Genomic DNA, 19,707 nt, shown 5'->3' with positions numbered 1-19,707 from the left:
TCTGCTTTTAATATGCTATCTAGGTTGGTCATAACTTTCCTTCCAAGGAGTAAATTTCATGGCTACAGTCACTTTAGATGTTTTCTGGAACTCTTTGCTTTTTTTTCGATGATCCAGTAGATGTTGGCAGTTTGATCTCTGGTTCCTCTGCCTTTTCTAAAACCAGCTTGAACATCTGGAAGTTCATGGTTCACATATTGCTGAAGCCTGGCTTGGAGAATTTTGAGCATTCCTTTACTAGCGTGTGAGATGAGTGCAATTGTGTGGTAGTTTGAGCATTCTTTGGCATTGCCTTTCTTTGGGATTGGAATGAAAACTGACCTTTTCCAGTCCTGTGGCCACTGCTGAGTTTTCCCAATTTGCTGGCATATTGAGTGCAGCACTTTCACAGCATCATCTTTCAGGATTTGAAATAGCTCAATTTGAATTCCATCACCTCCACTAGCTTTGTTTGTAGTGATGCTTTCTAAGGCCCACTTGACTTCACATTCCAGGATGTCTGGCTCTAGGTGAGTGATCACAGCATCGTGATTATCTGGGTTGTGAAGATCTTTTTTGTACAGTTCTTCTGTGTATTCTTGCCACCTCTTCTTAATATCTTGTGCTTCTGTTAGGTCTATACCATTTCTGTCCTTTATCGAGCCCATCTTTGGATGAAATGTTCCCTTGGTATCTCTAATTTTCTTGAAGAGATCTCTAGTCTTTCCCATTCTGTTGTTTTCCTCTATTTCTTTGCATTGATCACTGAGGCGGCTTTCTCCTTGCTATTCTTTGGAACTCTGCATTCAAATGGGAATATCTTTCCCTTTCTCCTTTGCTTTTCACTTTTCTTCTTTTCACAGCTATTTGTAAGGCCTTCTTAGACAGCCATTTTGCTTTTTGCATTTCTCTCCCATGGGGATGGTCCTGGGATAGTCTAGGATAATTGCCCTGTTTTAAGCTCCTTGACCTTAATTACACCTGCAGCGTCCTCTTTGCCATGCAGTGTAGCATATCCACAAGATCCAGAGATGAAGGCACGGACATCTTTGGGAGGATGCTTAATTATATTTAACTACAAGTAGTGACATTAGGTCAGTAAATGTGCTTTCTTAAGCCAGCCAGTAAATTTGTGTCACACATTAGGATTTATTGAAACACAAATCCTAAATTTGAAGGCAAATAATATATATATTTTATGTAAATGAATATAGGTTTCAGCTTGGGCAAGAGGCACTCTTTCTTGATTTCCAGTGTTGTCCCCAGTATAATCCTGAAGAAAACTGGTTTAAAGGCAGACAGACTAGACCTTGTGCGAGTATATAGTATTTGTCAATCTCATTGTCCTTTCCTGTGAGATAGGTTTTCCCCCATAGAAACTATAAGAATTATTAACCTGTGGCTAGAAAGTGCATAGGGCATAATAAGTGCTCAGTGAGTGTTAGCTGCTGCTGCTACTGCTACTAATGATAATAACAAGATGACCGTCATGGGCTTTTTATAAGAGGAGAAGGTATGGGTGGACCAAGTAGAATGAGCACTTGCATTTCCTGCCAGTTTCATGTTAGTCTGACATAAATTATTAGTCTGATGGAATTACTTTTTTAGACATAAATTGGTAAAATGATTGTTCTGAAAAGGGATTTATATGTTTATTTTGAGTACTTTAGCTTAAGACAAAAGCTTGGTTTTAATCATAAAGGGCAGTGCATGAAACTCACAGGCATAAAGTCAGGGGTCAGCAAACTATGGGTTGAGGGCTAAATCTTGCCTGCTGCATGGTTTTGTACAGCCCAGAAGCTAAGAATGATGTTTAGAGGTAAATGTTCATAGTCAGTTTGATGGGAGGAAGCACTAACTTTGAACTTCAAAGCGTGATGTTCTCCTGCCACTGAAGAATTTTGTTCCTCTCATTAATAGGCCCATATTACCAAAAATTATACTCGATTATTATATTTTGACTTTCATCAATAAAACTTGATAGAAAATTTTCTCTCACTCTAGAAGAACCTACATATCCTTGATTTTGCCTCTAGGTCCAGGAAATGCCTAAAAGTTTACGATCTGTTTACACAGAAAATTTGCTGAGTCCGATCTGAGTAACCTCCTGTGCATTTAAAATGCAGTGTAGACTCTTCATCGCTGGAAGGCATTCCCAAGAGCGCTTAGTGCAGTACCTTAGTGTTATAGAGACACTGAACCAGGAAGATAGGCGACTTGTGCACCACAACCTGGCTAATTGGTGACAGGGCCCGGATGAGCCATTAGAACCTTTGGTGCTTAAATCAGTAAATGTTCTATGGGAGCCGGCAGACCTTTTGGGTAGCATGGTTTTGCTTTATTATCTCTCTTTACATGGACTTCTATGTTGTCACCTGTCTCAAGCCTTTAATGGCCAAGTCAACCTACAAAACTCAGCTGTCCCGTGGCCCCATTGAACAGGGCCTGCTAAACATCAGTGTGTTGCTCTGTTTCCATCTGTGGGTGGATCTCTGTAGATTTGAGAATTTTTCATTAAAGTTGTTTCAGAAGCCCTGGTACCCCTTTCCATTTTCAGTAATGGTGAATAACCAGATATGTTCGGTTTAGGATGAGATTATTCATAGAGCAGAGCAATAGCCCTTAACTGAGGTGGTAATTTCCCCACATGTTCTATTTCCCCATTGTTCCCTGGTTATTTGCTAATAAACTGTGCCAGCTTGTATGTGTTTCACTGCACTCCTGCCTGGATAATGGTGATCACGTGGTGATGTTTGTTTCTCTTTCTACAGGTGGTTTACAAATCCAACGACTGTCAATGCCTTCTACAGTGCATCCACCAACCAGATCCGTGAGTGCTGGCTCCTTGTCTCCTTAACGTGCTCCAAAATGGGCAGAACTGTGATTTAAGAGCAGGGCATTCTTTATTTCCCCCTAGAAGTGACCAGGCATGTTGGTGAAGAAAGTTTGTTTCCCTGCCTCTATGTCCGGCTTTCCTCATTTTCTTTACCTTTTAAGCTTTTTTTTCGAGAGCTTTATATAACTAAGTGTTAGTTGCTCAGTCGTGTTCAACTCTTTGTGACACAATGGACTGTAGCCCACCAGGCTCCTCTGTCCATGGAATTCTCCAGGCAAGAATACTGGAGTGAATTGCCATGCCCTCCTCCAGGGGATCTTCCCAACCTAAGGATCCAACCCAGGTCTCCAGCATTGCAGGCAGGTTCTTTACCATCTGAGCCACCAGGGAAGCCCAAGCTTTATATAACCATTAAGTTAAAAAAAAGAGAACAACTACAATATATAAAACTGCAGTGATGTTGGCCATGAAAAAGGAACAAGCTTCCACTTTTCTGTCATGATGGTCTTACTGATGTTTGTTTTCTTTCTAGGACTGATGGGAAAAACAAGTAGGTAACTGGGCAGATTTTAGAAGCTGTTAAGAAAAGCTTTGAAATGCTCTAAATAATCCTCGGATGTAAAGTCTTGAGTTTCTTTTATTTACATGTACTAGTACATGGGCTTCCCAGGTATCCTAGTAGTAAAGAATCCACCTGCCAATGTAGATGTGGGTTTGATCCCTGGGGTGGGAAGATCCCTGGAGAAGGAAATGGTAACCCACTCTAGTATTCTTGTCTGGGAAATCCTATGGAAAGAGGAGCCTAGCAGGCTACAGTACATGTGGTCCCAAAGAGTCAGACACAACTGAGCGACTAAACAACAGCAACAAATTAGGTACCTAATTATAAATACCATGATAAGTTAAAAACATTATTAAGGATCATATTGCCACAAATAAAAAAATCTGATAGCACCAAGTATTGATGACAGAGATGCATAGTGCTAGTGGAAATGTAAATTGGTTCACCCACCTTGCTGCACAATTGGGCAACACCTGGAAAAGTCAGAGATGGATGTATATGTCCTTGAATGTCATTTAAGCTCTTGACATGTGCCCAAATGCTGTCACTCAAAGTGTGGTCCAGTGATTATCAGCAACAGAGCCCAAGGTGGAACTTGTTAGAAATGCAAATTTGGCCCCACTTTAGACCTATTGTTCATAAACCCTGGATATTGGGCCCAGAAATCTGTTTTATTAAGCCCTCCAGGTGAGGCTAACATACCTGGGGAAGCAGTGCCCTAGAGAAGTCTCACATGGGGAGGCCCACATGAGAATGCTCATAGCAGTGTTCCTTATGATAGCACCTAGAGGGGAATAACTTACCTGGCGCACCAAAAGAAAATGAATGAAATGTGTCATGTTCACACAAGGGCATGCCGTGCAGCAGTGCACAATGAGTGACCAGAGTGATGTGGATGAAGTTCACAAGTAATAGGCTGTGTGTGTGTGTGAAAAAACAACTTGGGAGAGTACATGGAGGAAGACATCATAAAAAAAGAGTTGAAAAGCACGCAGAACAGTTCTATATATTGTCCACAGGTCCGTCCATGTGTAGTAAAAGTATGAAGACACTGACAGAAAATGACAGACACCGAGTGCAAGGTGGCAGTGAGCTGTTGTGGGAGGGCAGGCTATTCCCGCTGATGCCCTTGCTGGTTTTTCACCCACCTTGCACCTCTTCTGGTCTCCACATGCCCTCGCTTGTATGGTGTGTACGTTGAATCCTGTGATTTTAAGTGCACATCTAATCCCATGGTTTTAAGCCTGTCTCTTTGCTGTTTGGTGAATGCAGGTGATGGAATTTATGAGGACTTGCTACCCTTGGCCCGCCCCTATTGTTTCCACCCAGATCCCTCTAATACCCTCCTCACTTGCCTCCCTGCTTCTGAACTCATCCCCCTTTGATCTAGTCTAAATATAACATTGTAGCCATTTTAATGCTTTTTACAGTTGTCTCATGTCTCTTCTTTGCTCAAAACCCATTATTAGCATCCCACCTCACACAGAAACAAGCCATATTACTTGAAGTGGGGCCTGTTACTGAGGCCTGTTATCATGCTGCCTTTGTCCCCACTCTGTTTCAGTCACACTGGCCTCCATCCTGTTCCTGGACCACGAAATAATCTTCCTTCCAGGCATTTGTACTTGGGATTCTCTTTGCCTTGGAAAATCTCCCCAAGTGATCTGCATGGTTTGTGAAGATCAAATCTTCCTTCAAATCCTTGCTTGAATGCCACTTTCTCATTGAGGCCTCCTGGCCACCCACTCATGGCAGGTCCTCTGGCATCCTGACAGGACTCCCTGACTAGAGAGAATAGCCCACTCCCAGCAAGCACACCTTTTTAGCGTCGCCCTCATGTGGCCACTTTGAGGAACGACAGTGTCTACAGAACTGGAACTGGTATGGGATAGTACTTAACAGTATGTTAGCTGGCGGTGTATTATTATTATGAAAACGCCATTGCTTTCTTCCCCCGCCCCCAGCTTTATTGCAGTATAATTGACAAATAAAAATTGTATAATTTTAAAATATACAACATGATGCTTTGTTATAGCTCTGAGTTGAGAGCTAAGCTGCATGTGTTACATGGGTACTTACATTTTAGATAATAATTATAGCTACTATTTATAATAATATGGGTTTTGTTTATATAATATGAATTATATAATTTGGAATAACTTATTGGGCGATAGAAAATTCTTTGAATTATCTATTTTTAAAGAAAATGTTTTACTAGGTACATGGAAAAGAATATAAGTAACATGCTAGAACACAGAAAGTTATAAAGTATACAAGAAAACATACAATAAAATAAATAATGTTTATGAACCCACCACACATCCAAGAACCAGAACATTCCTGATGTTATTGCATCTGTCTATGTTCCTCTCCATCCCTTTCTTATTCCCCACCATTGCACTGTTCTGATTTTTGTGTTTATCATTTCTCTTTTTAAAGAAATTTGAAGCCATTTACATATCCCTAAGCAATATATTATTTATTTTCAGTTATTTTTAGCATGATCTTAAGCAACTGTGATTTTCCTTCAGCATTTTTTTAAGATTCATCCAGGTAGCATGTGGCAGTACAACTTTCATTTTCATTGCTGTGTGACATTCCATTGTGCAACTGTACCCTAGATTACTTATCTGTTCTACAGAGCTATGAGTTTCCCTTTTCCTAGGTTTTCACTGTTCTAAACAGTGTTGCTTTGAATATTCTCATGAAAGTGAAAATGAAGTTGCTCATTCGTATCCAACTCTTTGCGACCCCATAGACACCAGGCTCCTCCGTCCATGGGATTTTCTAGGCAAGAGTACTGGAGTGGGTTGCCTTTTACTTCTCCAGGGAACTTCCCGACCCAGGGATTGAACCCAGGTCTCCCGCATTGTAGACCATCTTTACCATCTGAGCCACCAGGGAAGTCTCCCTGGTGGAGAGAATATTCTCATACATGTCCCCTGAAACAAGTGTTTTAGGTATATACTATGATTGAGTGGAATTACTTTGTAAATACTCAACTTTACCAGGTAACACCCAATGTTTCCACAGTCAGTGTTCCAAAGTACAGATTGTCTTCACCAGTTCTCATTTTCATCATTTCTTGGCGTTGGTAGACAGAATTTTCACCATTCTAGTGAATGTAATAGATCAGTTCTTATGCCAGAAAAAGCATTGAGATAGATTGCTCACCAATATTTCCACATTCACTTTCCAATGTCAGTGAATGCTTACTGCTCTTTGGGGGATTTAAGTATGCCTAATAATATTTTTGCCTCCAGGATTCATCCCTGTTCAACATTTTTTTTTTTCTGGGAAGAGCTGATCTTATCAGAGGTTTACTGAAGAAGCAGCCATTTCAGGGTAACCAAGTGGTTTCACGAAGCTCAGGAGCAGAGGAGGTTTGGAATGGACAATTTGAAGCAGTATTTTAATTAAGAGATTCAAGCTGTTTCTATTTTCCTAATGACCAGTGCTTGCTCTCATTGTAAATTACATTCTCAGGCACGATGACAAGGAGTCCTATGGGTAACTTTTTTTCTTTCTTCTTTTTCTTATTTTCTGGACTACAAATTAAGACAGGTGGAGTTCCTTCTTAAACATTTCCCCACTGGGTTTCCTGGGATGCCCCCCCCCAACCCCCAACTGCCTTCTTTTTGCTCCACTGAAGGAGTGGAAAATTGAAGTGATTTTCTAAAATGAACGTCTTTATTGATTAGGGGCCTGTTCTGACAGCATGTGGCCATCTGTTTAATTGGGTTTCACATCTAGTTGTAGCTATACTTAGTAACGTGATTTATGAGAATTTCACTCAGTTCCCATTATCATTTTCTGATTTATGCCATTTACGTCAACTTCTGAATGCAGTAGAGACTTGAGTAGAAAATAGAAAACCTGTAGGGTTTTGGTTGATCTGTTTGTTTGTTTTTACAAATCCATACCTGTATGTGAAATCCTATGACTTGTGGTCATCTTTCAATGTTAGATTTTTGCAGGGTGTTTATAGCTTCTTATTTTTCTACCCTTGTCAAGCTAGGTAGCAGTGTCTTCAGACACAGAGTGTAGTGTGAAATAATAATGACTTAAGTCTGCTGTATGGGAAGTTATACTTAGGAGCTATTGCATAATTTAACTATATTTGAACTGATAAGGTGGTTAAACAGGAAGACAAGGAGCTGAGGTTGTTAGTGCCTAAACTTGTGCTTCCCTAACTCTGTGATAAGTGTAGGGCTGGTCTTCCTGCTTTTAGTAAGGAGACCAGACTTTGATGGGAGACCTTGTATGCCACTGATTCAGTTGCATGACCTTGGTCAAGGTGTTTCTCCTTCCTGAGCCCTCTTGTCCTCATCTGCCACATGTTGAGGTTAGAGTTTTTGATAGGATTTAACAAGATCAACTTGAAAAGTGCCAGCATATAATCAGGGTCATGATTTTGTATATCAAAAACCACCATGCCCACTAGTAATGCCTGGGATAGCCAGTCGGTCACAGGATACACAGCATAATATGAAGCTTGGGGGAAGGGACATTTTGAACTTTTGTCCTCAGAAGATTTTATACATTAAAAAAATGTTTTGGTAAACTTCCCTGGTGGTCCAGTGGTTAAGACTCTGAGCTTCTACTGCAGGAGGCTCAGGTTCGATCCCTGGTTAGGGAACTAAGATCCCACATGCCACATGGAGTGACCAAATAAATGTTCATAGCAGCTTTATTCATAATAGCAAAAATCCAGAAAGAACCTAATTTCCATCAACAGAAGAGTAGGTGAATGAACTGTGGTATATTCATACAACTGAATATTGCACAGCAATGAAAAAGAACAAACTGCTCCATTCTACAGTATGTGAAAATGCCTCTAACTTATAATGCCCAGTGAAACAATGCGTGGTTCCATTTATATGAAGTTCAGGAATAGGGAAATGAATTTGTGGTCGAAGTGACAGGATTAAAATAATGATGCCCTTTGTTTGGGGGGATATTGACTGAGATGGGGGCACAGAAACATCATCTTGATCTAGGAAGTGTTTGCACAGGTGATACTTTGGTAAAACCTCACTGTGTTCTATTGTAATTTTTTTATATACCATAAAATTTTGCCTTTACTTTATGTATATAATACCTCAACATAAATAGTAATACCTCCGTTCTCCCTTTGAAAAGTTTAGAATAGCATAGACCATACATAGACATATGAGCTGATGACAGGTGACCTCAGATGAGGCTGCCAGAAGTGTAGATGAGGGATCACAAACATTTTCTGTAAAGGGCCAGATAGTAAATACTTTTGGCTTTGGAAGCCATATGATTTCTGTTGCAAATTCTCAACTTTGCTGTTGCAGCCACGGACAATTCATAAACAGATGAGCATGGCTGCGCTCCAGCACAACTCTTTAGAGGGCTGCAGTTTGCCAGTCGGAGTGGAGAGCACTGGGAGAGGACGGGATCCAGGGAACCTTGTAGTGTGTTGCTGCCCCAGCTTCCAAAGTATAATACTTCAGGTCCAGTCAGGCAGTGGTCCAGTGCCGTGGTGGGGAGCCACTCACATTTGGTTCTCATCTCCACTGATACGGACTGGTGTTTAGCAGAAGATTCATGTATTCAGTATCAAAGTGTATCTGCGTAGTGCCTCATTTCAATATTACTTTTTTATCTTAATAGGTCTCAAATCATATTAAGCATTTATTTTAAGCAAATAAAACCTTGGTTTGAAAATAAGCAAGGCCTAAGGGCTAAAACCAATGATTTTATTATCTTATACACAAGGGATTTAGTTGCGTCAGTTTAATCACAGATACTCTGCTAAAGAAGATAAGCCTTTGTCCCCCGGCTGGGCTTAAGTTGGCATCAAACTATAGAATTAATCCCGAAATCAAACATAGACTTGTTTTGCTGTTAAGGAAATAACTGTGTTTCAGACTGGTAGAATTTCTCATGCTTTGCTGACTGCCTGAAACCATAAAGTGGAAGCCAAGTTAGCAAATACTCACCTGCGGCCTCTACTGGACTTTAATGAAATTAAATCCCTGAATCCACTTGATGGTGTATTTGAGGAGAATTTGAAAATAATCTGCCGTAGTTTGGGACCTCGAAGAAAGGAAACTCAAGTGGCCACCTAATCCAGACTTATTATTATCTAGAAGAGATCCTGACAGAGCAATTCTTAGTAATTTTTCTACTGATTCGTGTCATATTTATAGCGCCCCCCCCCCAAAGATTCTTACTTTCTGGTAGTCACACTCCTGTGTAGTCTATCCAACACCAGATGAGGCTGACCTCCGTAACTAATAGGATACTGTAGAAATGGCAGAGTGTGACTTCTGAGGCTAGGTCGTAACAGACATGTGACTTCTGCCTTGTTCTCTTGGATTGATAACCCGGGGGGAAGCCAGCAGCCATGTCATGAGGGCCCTCAGGAAGCTGGTGGAGAGGTCCACGTGTAAATGACCCAGGGCCTCCTGCCCATGACCAGCACCCTGTGCGCCCGCCATCTTGGAAGCTGGTCCTGTAGTCCAGCCAAGCCTTCAGGTGATGGCGGCCCACACTGGTATCCTGACAGCAACCTCATGAGAGACCCTGAGACAGACCATCCAAGTAAGCTGTGTCTGAATTCCTGACCCAGAGAAACTGTGAGACAGTAAATGTTTTTTGTTTTGAGCCACTATTTGGGGGAATGCTTTGTTAGCTAGCAAAAGATAAGTAATATAGACATTACAACTCCCCAGGTACTGAGTTCAGTGTTAAGTCTATATAATATTGTATGGTGTAGTGGTTAAGAGTGTGGGCTTTGATTCTGAATCCTGACTTGGCCACTGATAACTCACAACCTTGAACAGGTTGCTTAACGTCTTTAGGCATCAGTTTAATTATCTATAAAATGGAGATAATAGTAGTGACTATCCTGTAGGGTTGTGAAGATTAAAGGTGGTAATATATATATAAAATGTTTGGAAGAGAAACTGGTTTGTAGTAGGTAATCAATAAATCTTAGCTGTTAAAGAGTTCTTGCTTTTGAGGCGTCCGGAGAGAGAGAGACTTGTGAAAAGTCATTTATAAGAGATCATAGTGTGCAACGAAAGGGTGCGCAGTGCATCCTGGTAGCCTCAGAGCAGTGGTAATTACCTAGGGGAGTGAAGGTTGGCTTCACAGTGAAAAAGGCATTTGAGTGGGCTTTGAAAGGAAAAGAAATCTGTAGGCAAAGATGGTAGGTTGGGACATGCAGAAGTACTGGCTGGTACAAAGACAACACACACATAGGATAGCGAGGTGGTCACAATTGCTGGGGGACAGACTGCATGTGTTAGATGCGAGGAGGAAGGCATGATGGGAGATGAAATGTAGGAGAAGTAAATGAGGACCTTATAAGCCACATTGAGGAGCAAGCCATAGGGAACTGATATAGTTTTCTTTCTGGAAAAGAAAATGGCACCCCACTCCAGTATTCTTGCCTGGAGAATTCCACAGAGAGGAGCCTGGCGGGCTACAGTCCATGGAGTTGCAAAGAGTCAGACGCGACTGAAGTGACTTAGCACAGCACAGCACATCGGTTTTTTTTGGGAGGTGAGAAACTTCAGTCTCAGTTCCTTGGTTTTAGTCTCAAAGATCATGGCTTGAAGAGGGAAAAGACTGAGGCTCCTGAGGCCACTGAGGCCAGCTAGGGGTTGGGAAAGTGGTTCAAGGGAAGATTGGGGAGGGTGCAAACCTATGTGGTGGCAGTGGTGAGAAGAATTAGGAAGTAGATAAGTTAAATCCCAAGATTGTTCTCAAATAACGGTGTAATGATAATACAGGTAGTTTCACAACTTTTCCACTGATGCTTTGAAGGACTCTCATAAAATGGAGAGTATAATTGTTCTTTGCAGCTGCTTTTCACTGAGAACCACTAATGTGCCAAGCATTGTGCTGGATACTTTGAAAAGAAAGTGAAAGTGAAGTCGCTCAGTTATGTCCGACTCTTTTCGATCCCATGGACTGTAGTCTACTAGGCTTCTCTGTCCATGGGATTTTCCAGACAAGGGTACTGGAGTGGGTTTCCATTTCCTTCTCCAGGGGATCTTCCTGACCCAGAGATCGAACCCAGGTCTCCTGCATTGTAGGCAGATGCTTTACCCTCTGAGCCACCAGGGAAGCCTGCTGGATACTTTACCATGTGTCATCTCTAGTCTTCATGGAAGGTCTCTAAGCTTGGCATTGTGGGCCATTTTACAGAAGAAGAAACTGAAGCTCAGGGAGGCCAAATCACATGTGAAAGAGCACACAGCTAGCACAGCTGGGAGTATAGTGCAGCTTCTCTCATTACAGACTTAATCTTCACCCTACACTACTCCATGCTGGGTTAGAAATGTGAGAATTACATGAAATGGTAGCTGTGAACACACTCAGACAAAGGTGCAAGCATGATATAATTGTATGTTAGAGTAATCACGCTATTCTGCCCTTCCCCATGTGGTGGGGGGTTGTTTCTGTTTGATATGGAAGCAAGATATTGTTGGATGTGGGGACAGCCAGGAGGTGAGGATTGGAAGATCAGGTGGCTGTGCTAATATCGTGTCTTCAAGGGTGGGGCCTGGAGCAGCCACTGATGTGTGCCGTCTGTGAGAGTGAGCTGTTTGGTTATGCCCCTGATCTTCCGACCACTGGATTCTGGTAGAGTGGGGGAGGGGGGGTTATGGGTTATATATTTTGCTCTATTTCCCCAAAATGTTTTTCTTCACAAAATTTACTGTGAAATTCAAAAACTTTTAAGTGCATTGAAGTGAAGTCATGAACAAACTGCAAATAGTTTGCAAAATGGTGTACATGATGCACTTAGCAAGGTCATGGGACACCTGCTATGACTATTTTAAGACGTTCTTGTCCTGGTCTAGTCCAAGACTCTGGAGGTCCTAATACAGCCTCCTGTCTTGGGGCCTGACCAAGGAGGCAGCTGAGAATGACATTCTGGGCAGTGCCACTGAGGGACAAGGTACCTTTACGTGGGGAGCCCTGTAGTCTCACGGCATCCCTGGAAATGGTGAGTACCAGGACCCTTGCGCAGAGGGACATGTTTACCACCTGCCGTGCACTTCTGAACATGCATGCATGGGGCAGGACACATGCTATTTCCAGACAGAAGACTGGCAGCTTCGCTGCAGGGCCACCAGCAGAAAACAGAACGGTTTTAAAGGTCAGTAGGGCTTCCCTTGTGGCTCAGCTGGTAAAGAATCCACCAGCAACACAGGAGATCTGGGTTCGATCCCTGGGTTGGGAAGATCCCCTGGAGAAGGGAAAGGCTACCCACTCCAGTATTCTGGCCTGGAGAATTCCATGAACTGTATAGTCCATGGGGTCGCAAAGAGTCGGACACAACTGAGCAACTCTCACTTTCTGATTCAAGAGGCAGGCTGTGAGTGGAACATGCTCTAGGAGTGACATGGATATGAGCCAGAGTGTGGAAAGCCTCAGAAAGCTGGAAAAGAGCCATGGTGAGAGGAAACAGGCGTCAGAAATCTCACTCATCTGTCATGATGGTCACAATCTCACTTGTCCTCCCATGAAGAAAAATTAGTTGTTTTTAACCCTTATTACAAAAGTATTTTATCTTTATTGTGCCAAATCTCGAAAAATTTAGATAAGCTAAAAATATTTTTAAAGTGGATCATAATTTAAAAATAGCTACATTTAATACCTTTGTTGAATCTCAATATGTTTATCTACCATATTTAAAAATTGAAATTAAACATGAGCTCATCCAATTACACTGTTTTTTTTTCCCACTGAAATTTGTAACAAATATTTTTTAAAATCTATTACGAATTCTTCTCAGTCACCATGCTTAGTATTCCACCAAATAAAATCTCCTTAATTTCTCTAATTTTCTACCGATAGACATTTAGGCTCTTCTACTATTGCAAACAACAACAACAGCAAAAACTACTGAGATGCATTTTGTGGCTAAGTCTTTGTCAAATATGAGAGTATTCTTTAGGGTAAATTCCCAGACGTGGAGAAACTGCGGAGTCAAATGGTATGCTCAATTTATGAAGTTTTAAAATACATGTTATCCTGCTTCTCTTGAGAAGAGTGGTACCAATTTATATCTTCACTAACAGTAGATGAGATGGTTTTCTTTTACTGAGTTAGGCATTGCGAAGATACTGCTGGAGGAGATGAATAAAGAGACTCAGTGTTTTTTTGTTTGTTTTGCCTAATTGATAAGGGGAAGATGTTAGTCACACCTAGGTATGGCTCGGTGACACCACACAGGCATTTGTTGAGGCATCTACTGTTCTCCCAGGCCTGGACTGAACATCACTACCCATACTGTCAGTTTTGAATACCTAGGATAGCAATTGTGTGTGTGGAATGACCTGGTGGAACATGAGTAGAATCCGAAATACTGAGCTGCACTGTGGGAGGAAATCTGTGTTTTCTCTGCCAGATGTTGAACTCGAGCAGTGGTTCTCAAAGTGTGGCCCCTGGATCAGCAGCATCAGCATCATTTTTAATAAACGGACCTTACCTGGTCCCACCCCTGACCTCCCAAATAAGAAACTCTGGCGATAGGCCCAGCAATATATGTTTTAAGAAGATTTTAACTATCAAACCTCTGCTGCATGCTGAAGTTTGAGAACTGCTGAGCTATAAAAATGGAGCAAATGCAAAAGAAGTCAGACTTGGGTGGGTAAAGGTAAGGAGGCTAACTTGTCCTGGCTTGCCTGGGACTGTCCCAGTTTCATCACTGAAAGCTCCACATCCTAGGAGCCCCTTCAAGCCTGGGCCAACAGTGATGGTTGGTCACCCTGGTAAATAAGAAGAGGATCTGTTTATTGCAGCCTGGAGGTAATTATGGCACAAAAAGAATAGAAAGGCCAGAAGAGAAGGTTTCAAGATGGAGGGCAGATTTTGGAAGCTGCTTTCTGCTTGTCAGTTCTAGGCTGATGGATATGGTGGCAGGAGGTTACCTGCGGGAAGCCAGCAGATGGCCAAGGCATCTTGCTGAATCCCTTGACATGAGTCACAGCTGTTAGAACTTGATATTTTCTGAAAAGGGGATGGTTGGCATTCACCAAACTACTGCAAGATGCCAAATTGAAAAAAAAATCCACTATTAATCTTAGCAGTGATGACAATGAAATCCCTTTACAGCAAAAAATATAACCAAAAGTGCTTTGTAATTGCAGCAATTTCCATGTTCCTACTGATGGCCCCCTAGCTTCTAGAAGAATGGTATCCGGCTTATCTGATTATGAGAACTAATCCTGAATAAGATGTAACAGTCATTCTCTCTTAGAGTGAGAATTCAGCCTGGATTTTCCAAAGCAGTTGCAATTAAAACTATTTTGTCCTTTTGTAAAATCATAATTTATAAGCCATGTAAAGTTTCAGTTTTGAAAGAATAGTCTGTGAAATTATAATACAAATATCTAATCATATGTTACAAGTACTGCGTTGAGGAGCAATAAAGAGAGGAGAATGAGACAAGAGGGCTGATTTATATACATCAGTTAAGTTAAATATAAGCAGCTCCATATTTTTCCTAAACTGAGATTTCTGCACTTGTTTGCATATTAGAATCACCCGGGGAGCTTTTATAAGCTCAGTATGCATCAGCATACTGACGTTTAGGGCTCCATCCCAGACATTGTGACCTGATATGTCTGAGGCAGACGTGGGTTTATTTTATAAAGCCTCCCCAAAGGATTCTAATGTACAGTTGGGGTTGAGAATCCTTATTCTGATCTAAGTCAGGGGGTTGCAATTAGGATGCACCAAAATAACTGCGGACCTGTTGAAAACTCTGACCCCCACTGATCTTACAAATCTTTTACCCATTAGCCTATACATGTGTATAGGTAACCCCTTTCCACAACACACGTATGTATCTACTCCCCTGTATCCAATATTTCTCCACTGAGTTTAAAGAATATTTCAATTAAACATACACTTTAGAGAGATTTGGTATCAATTCACCTTCCTCTTTAGATTTTACAAAATGGAATTTTTTTTCTAGTTACATCCTTTTTCCTTTCCCTGGGTTGTAGCTTCTTTGAGGACATTTGTAGTTTTTGGCTTTCTTCACTTAGTTTGATGATCCCTAGTTTTATCTATGTTCTTGAAAGTTGAATGGATTTATTCTTTTTTGTGTGTGTGGATTTCCCAGTTGCGCTGTGGTAAAGAATCTGCCTGCCAATGCAGGAGGTGCAAGAGACATGGGTTTCATCTCTGAATCAGAAAGATCCCCTGGAGGAGGAAATGGCACCCCACCTCAGTTTTCTCGCCTGGGAAATCCCATGGACAGAGAAGCCTAGTGGGCTATAGTCCAGGGGGTCATAAAGAGTCATTCGCTTGCACACATACTGAAAATTGGAGGCCTCCCATCTTGTTAAATCTGACCAAACATGGAAACAATAGGAAATGATGTGCCAGTCTGACTATAGTCATTTTTAAAATAGTCACCATTTGTAAATGTTAATGTATTAAAAAACTTCACACCTAAAAATAACCAAACTTTGGAAGATAATGCTTTTAAAATACTTGCCACACGATAACCTTTCTGAGCCGTACACTTAGAGATATCAGATATGGAACTTAAAATTAATGTGGCAATTACATGAAAACATACAAAGAATGTAGGGAAAAGAGATTAAGTTTGTTCAATATTGTTAGGACCAAAGGACTCTGATCTATATCAGTATTTTGTCTGATTTTCTCTTTGTAGCCTATGCTCTAACCACAAAAGGGAAAATATCCTACTTTTATTCTTTGGTGGTAGGGAGGGCTAAGAGGACATAGGGGTGATGGAATTGGCATGGAGCTGGGCAGGTCTTTTTATCTTGTCAATATTTGCTTTCTGATTGAGAGTTTATTGGAAAAAAATATGCAAACCTCAAAACTATACTAGTTTGGCTATGAATATAAGGGAGTAGAACCAACAGAGTCCCTAATCTAGAAGGTAAACAAAAACCAGAGTTTGAACAATGGAGCATATCCCCATTCTGGTGCTGAATATGCAAACTTCAAGAGGTAGCAAATCGATAGTATTAATAATATTGTGTACTGTTTTAGACTTTGGCTAACCCCCACTTATAGGTAATGTTTAATCCCCATCACCCTTTAGAGTTTCACAAAGTGCAGATTCCATTTACTCAACAAATATTTATTGAGTGCTTACCACATGCCAGGCATTGTTCCAGCTCTGAAGATATTGCAGTGAAAGAATGGTAAAAGTAAATAAAAGTCCTTTTATTACGGAGCTTGCATTCCAATTGGGGAAAGACAGACAATACTTTATAGACAATAAGTAAAATGTGGATACCATAGATGGTGATATTATGATGAGATATAAACCAATTGAGGGGGATAGGATAATACTTGGCTCCTTTAAAAAAGCACTAGGGAAAGCCTTAATGAGAAAGTGACATTTGAGTAAATATCTGAAGCTAGTTTTAAACACAGTAGTGGGAAGTTCTGGGTTGGGGGGAGAGAAAAAAGAGAAATTACTAATTTTTATTTTGATCTCTCTGCATAATAGATTGGCCAAAAAAGTCCATTTGGGTTTTTGCATAAAGCTCAATAGTTTGAATTTGCTATGCCTGAGGACATACGTTTGTTTTCTAGGGTCTAGGCTTTAGGATAACGGGCTAGTTTTTTCTCTATATTTACCTATAAAAAAAAACCTAATTAATATGATTTTACACTAATAAAATGAATACTAGAACCCAGAGACATTGAGGCATTTGCCTTTTTCTGGAAAGATGTAGCTACAGTTAGGATATAACTATGACTTCAAAGGCCAACTAGTTGAACCTGACCCAGTGAATGTGATCAGTTCTTTTGCACTTGTGTCCTAAGCAAAAGTACTCTATGCCTTTTACCATTACCGTTTTGCTAAGACTGCAACCAGATTAGTCAGTATTCATTAATAGAGTTATGAGAAACTGCAGTGAAAATGGAAGGCTGACCAAGTAGAAAGCCTGAAGCAGGCCTTATGATTTTCCTACCTGTAGATTTGAGAAAGAGAATTTTTTGCTACCAAATAATGAGGTTATTATAGCATGTGTGTTTATGCATAGCTGTGTCCTACTCTTTGTGGCCCCATGGACTGTATTCCGCCAGGCTCCTCTGCTGATGAAATTTTCCAGGCAAGAATACTGGAGTGGGTTGTCATTCCCTTCTCCAGGGGATCTTCCCAACCCAGGGATCCAACCCATGTCTCTTGTATCTCCTGTATTGGCAGGAGGATTCTTTACCACTAGCGCCACCTGGGAAGCCCATATAAATGCCAGTATTTTTTTTGGTCAGAATTTTAGTTGTTGAGGTCCTTTAATGGACCGGAACTTGGTGGTCCGGAGTCGACGATAAGAAAGTAAAGGAGAGAAAGAGGCTGATATTCCTTGGTTTACATAGAAAGCCAATGAAGTCCCTGCACGGGGCTTGCTCTATTCACGAAGGCCTCAGGCGCCCTCTCGATGGGGTGAAGGCGCAGAGCACCTTCTCCAGAGGGTCTTAGAAGCCCGGGCAGGAAAGTGAACTCAGAGAGCCTCTGCGCTCCAGGGGATCAGCCTGAAAAAGAGAGGGGGGGGGAAGAGAGAGAGAGAGAGAGAGAGAAAGAAAGAAAGACACGGGGACCAGAGCTCTGATGGAGCAAAGGTGTTTTAATCAACATGGTGTGGGCATATATACCGTCTTACAAAGTAGTTATTTTCAGCAAAGATAAAGAGGAAAATTCCAGACTTACAAAACATAGGCAATCCATATTAAAGAGACAGATTTATAAACAATCACTTTTACCATATGGTTCACAAGAGGGAAGAGGGTACTTATCACCATATAGAAACACTAATGAAGGAAATGCCTGGATTCCTCAGCCCCTGGGAGAGGCTTGCCTCTCCTCTTAGTTCCTGAATATTCAGGAATTAATAAGGAACAGAGAATTCCTGACAGATCCAAAACAGCACACAGGAAGCCTCATGTTAAATGTTTTAAATTATTTTACTACAAGCTGTATTTTTGCTTGAAATAGAAATTTGCTGGTATTTACAAATGTATGAGCAAAATACTGCCATGTAAGCTGAGTAGACTATAAACTGTTTTTGGGTAATCTTTGGAAGAATTTTCTATAACACACATACATTTATTTCTTTTTAAAAAATTTATTTATTTTTGGCTGTGTTAGGTCTTCTTTGCTGCATGGGCTTTTCTCTAGTTGCAGTGAGTGGGGCTACTCTCACAGGCTCTAGGACACGTGGGCTTCAGTGGTTGTGGCTCCTGGGCTCTCCAGCACAGGCTCAATAGTTGTGGCTCATAGGCCTAGTTGCTCCGTGGCATGTGGAATCTTCCCTGATCAGGAATTGAACCTGTGTCTCTTCCATTGGCAGGTGAATTCTTCACCACTGAGCCAAGAGGGAAGCCCCACACATGTTTATTTCTAAAAGAGTTTATTTTAATTACAGATGATTACCTTTGATTAATCAATATTTAAAATATTACATTTATGTCCAAAGCCCCTTTAACCACCCACCACCCCAAATCCCAATGATCTCTAAGAGATAAATGACTACTGTGACCACTTTGATATGTATTTTATAGACCTTTAGTGTGAATTTTCATACATATACACAAACTGGGCTACTTTAAATATATAAATGGCATTTATATGTCTGTATCTATGCCCTGATTTATGCCAATAGCATTTCTTAGAGTGTTTCCCATGCTAGAAGACGGAGATCTACCTCTTGACTCTTCCTTTGCTGCACAGCAGTCCATAAAATGGTTATATCATCAAGTCATTCCCCTCCTGTTGGACATCTAGGTTGTTGCACGCTTTTCTCAGTTACAGTGATGCAACAATAAACGTATTTAGTCATGACTCTACAGTGCATGTGAACCAGTGATTGGGCAGTGGTTCTTGAAGTGTGGTTGCCCAAGCATCAGCCTCTCAGGGGGACTTGTTAGAGATGCAAATTCCTAACCACCTCTCTGGACCTAACTCTAAGGGTGGGGCCCAGTAATCTGTATTTCAATAAGGTGATTCTGATGCATGGCAAAATTGGAGAACCACTGGCATTTCAAGGTTTAAGAGATGACTAAATTGCTTTCCAAAATGCTCGCAACAATTTATACTCCCACTAACATACTTCCTACACCCTGGCCAATATTACCTATTATTAAATTGATTAATTTTTGCCAGTCCAACAGTCAAATTTCTCTTTCCTCCCTCTCCCTCCCTCTCTCCTCTCATGTTCATATATGTATGTGTATTTATGTGTACATACATATGCACACATACGAATTTACCTTGTAAGGAATGTTTCCCATAAATATACAGATAGAAAAAGAATCTTGAAAAGTTTGAAATAGGTGGCAAGGC

The 19,707-nt window shown here is 41.1% G+C and overlaps 1 protein-coding gene across 1 annotated transcript in view; it reads left to right on the top strand.

Moving 5' to 3' along the window:
- The window catches only part of PHEX (phosphate regulating endopeptidase X-linked), a 207,120-nt gene that overhangs the window by 156,508 nt on the left and 30,905 nt on the right, over positions 1-19,707 (top strand). The window contains 1 exon segment of the mRNA XM_005897739.2: positions 2,751-2,809. Within this exon segment, the coding sequence (XP_005897801.1) occupies positions 2,751-2,809 (59 nt within the window).

This window comes from Bos mutus, chromosome X (genome assembly GCF_027580195.1).
Source record: "Bos mutus isolate GX-2022 chromosome X, NWIPB_WYAK_1.1, whole genome shotgun sequence".
NCBI lineage: Eukaryota > Metazoa > Chordata > Mammalia > Artiodactyla > Bovidae > Bos > Bos mutus.
The sequence above is the reverse complement of the archived record's forward strand: the minus strand, read 5'-3'. Positions and strand labels throughout refer to the sequence as shown.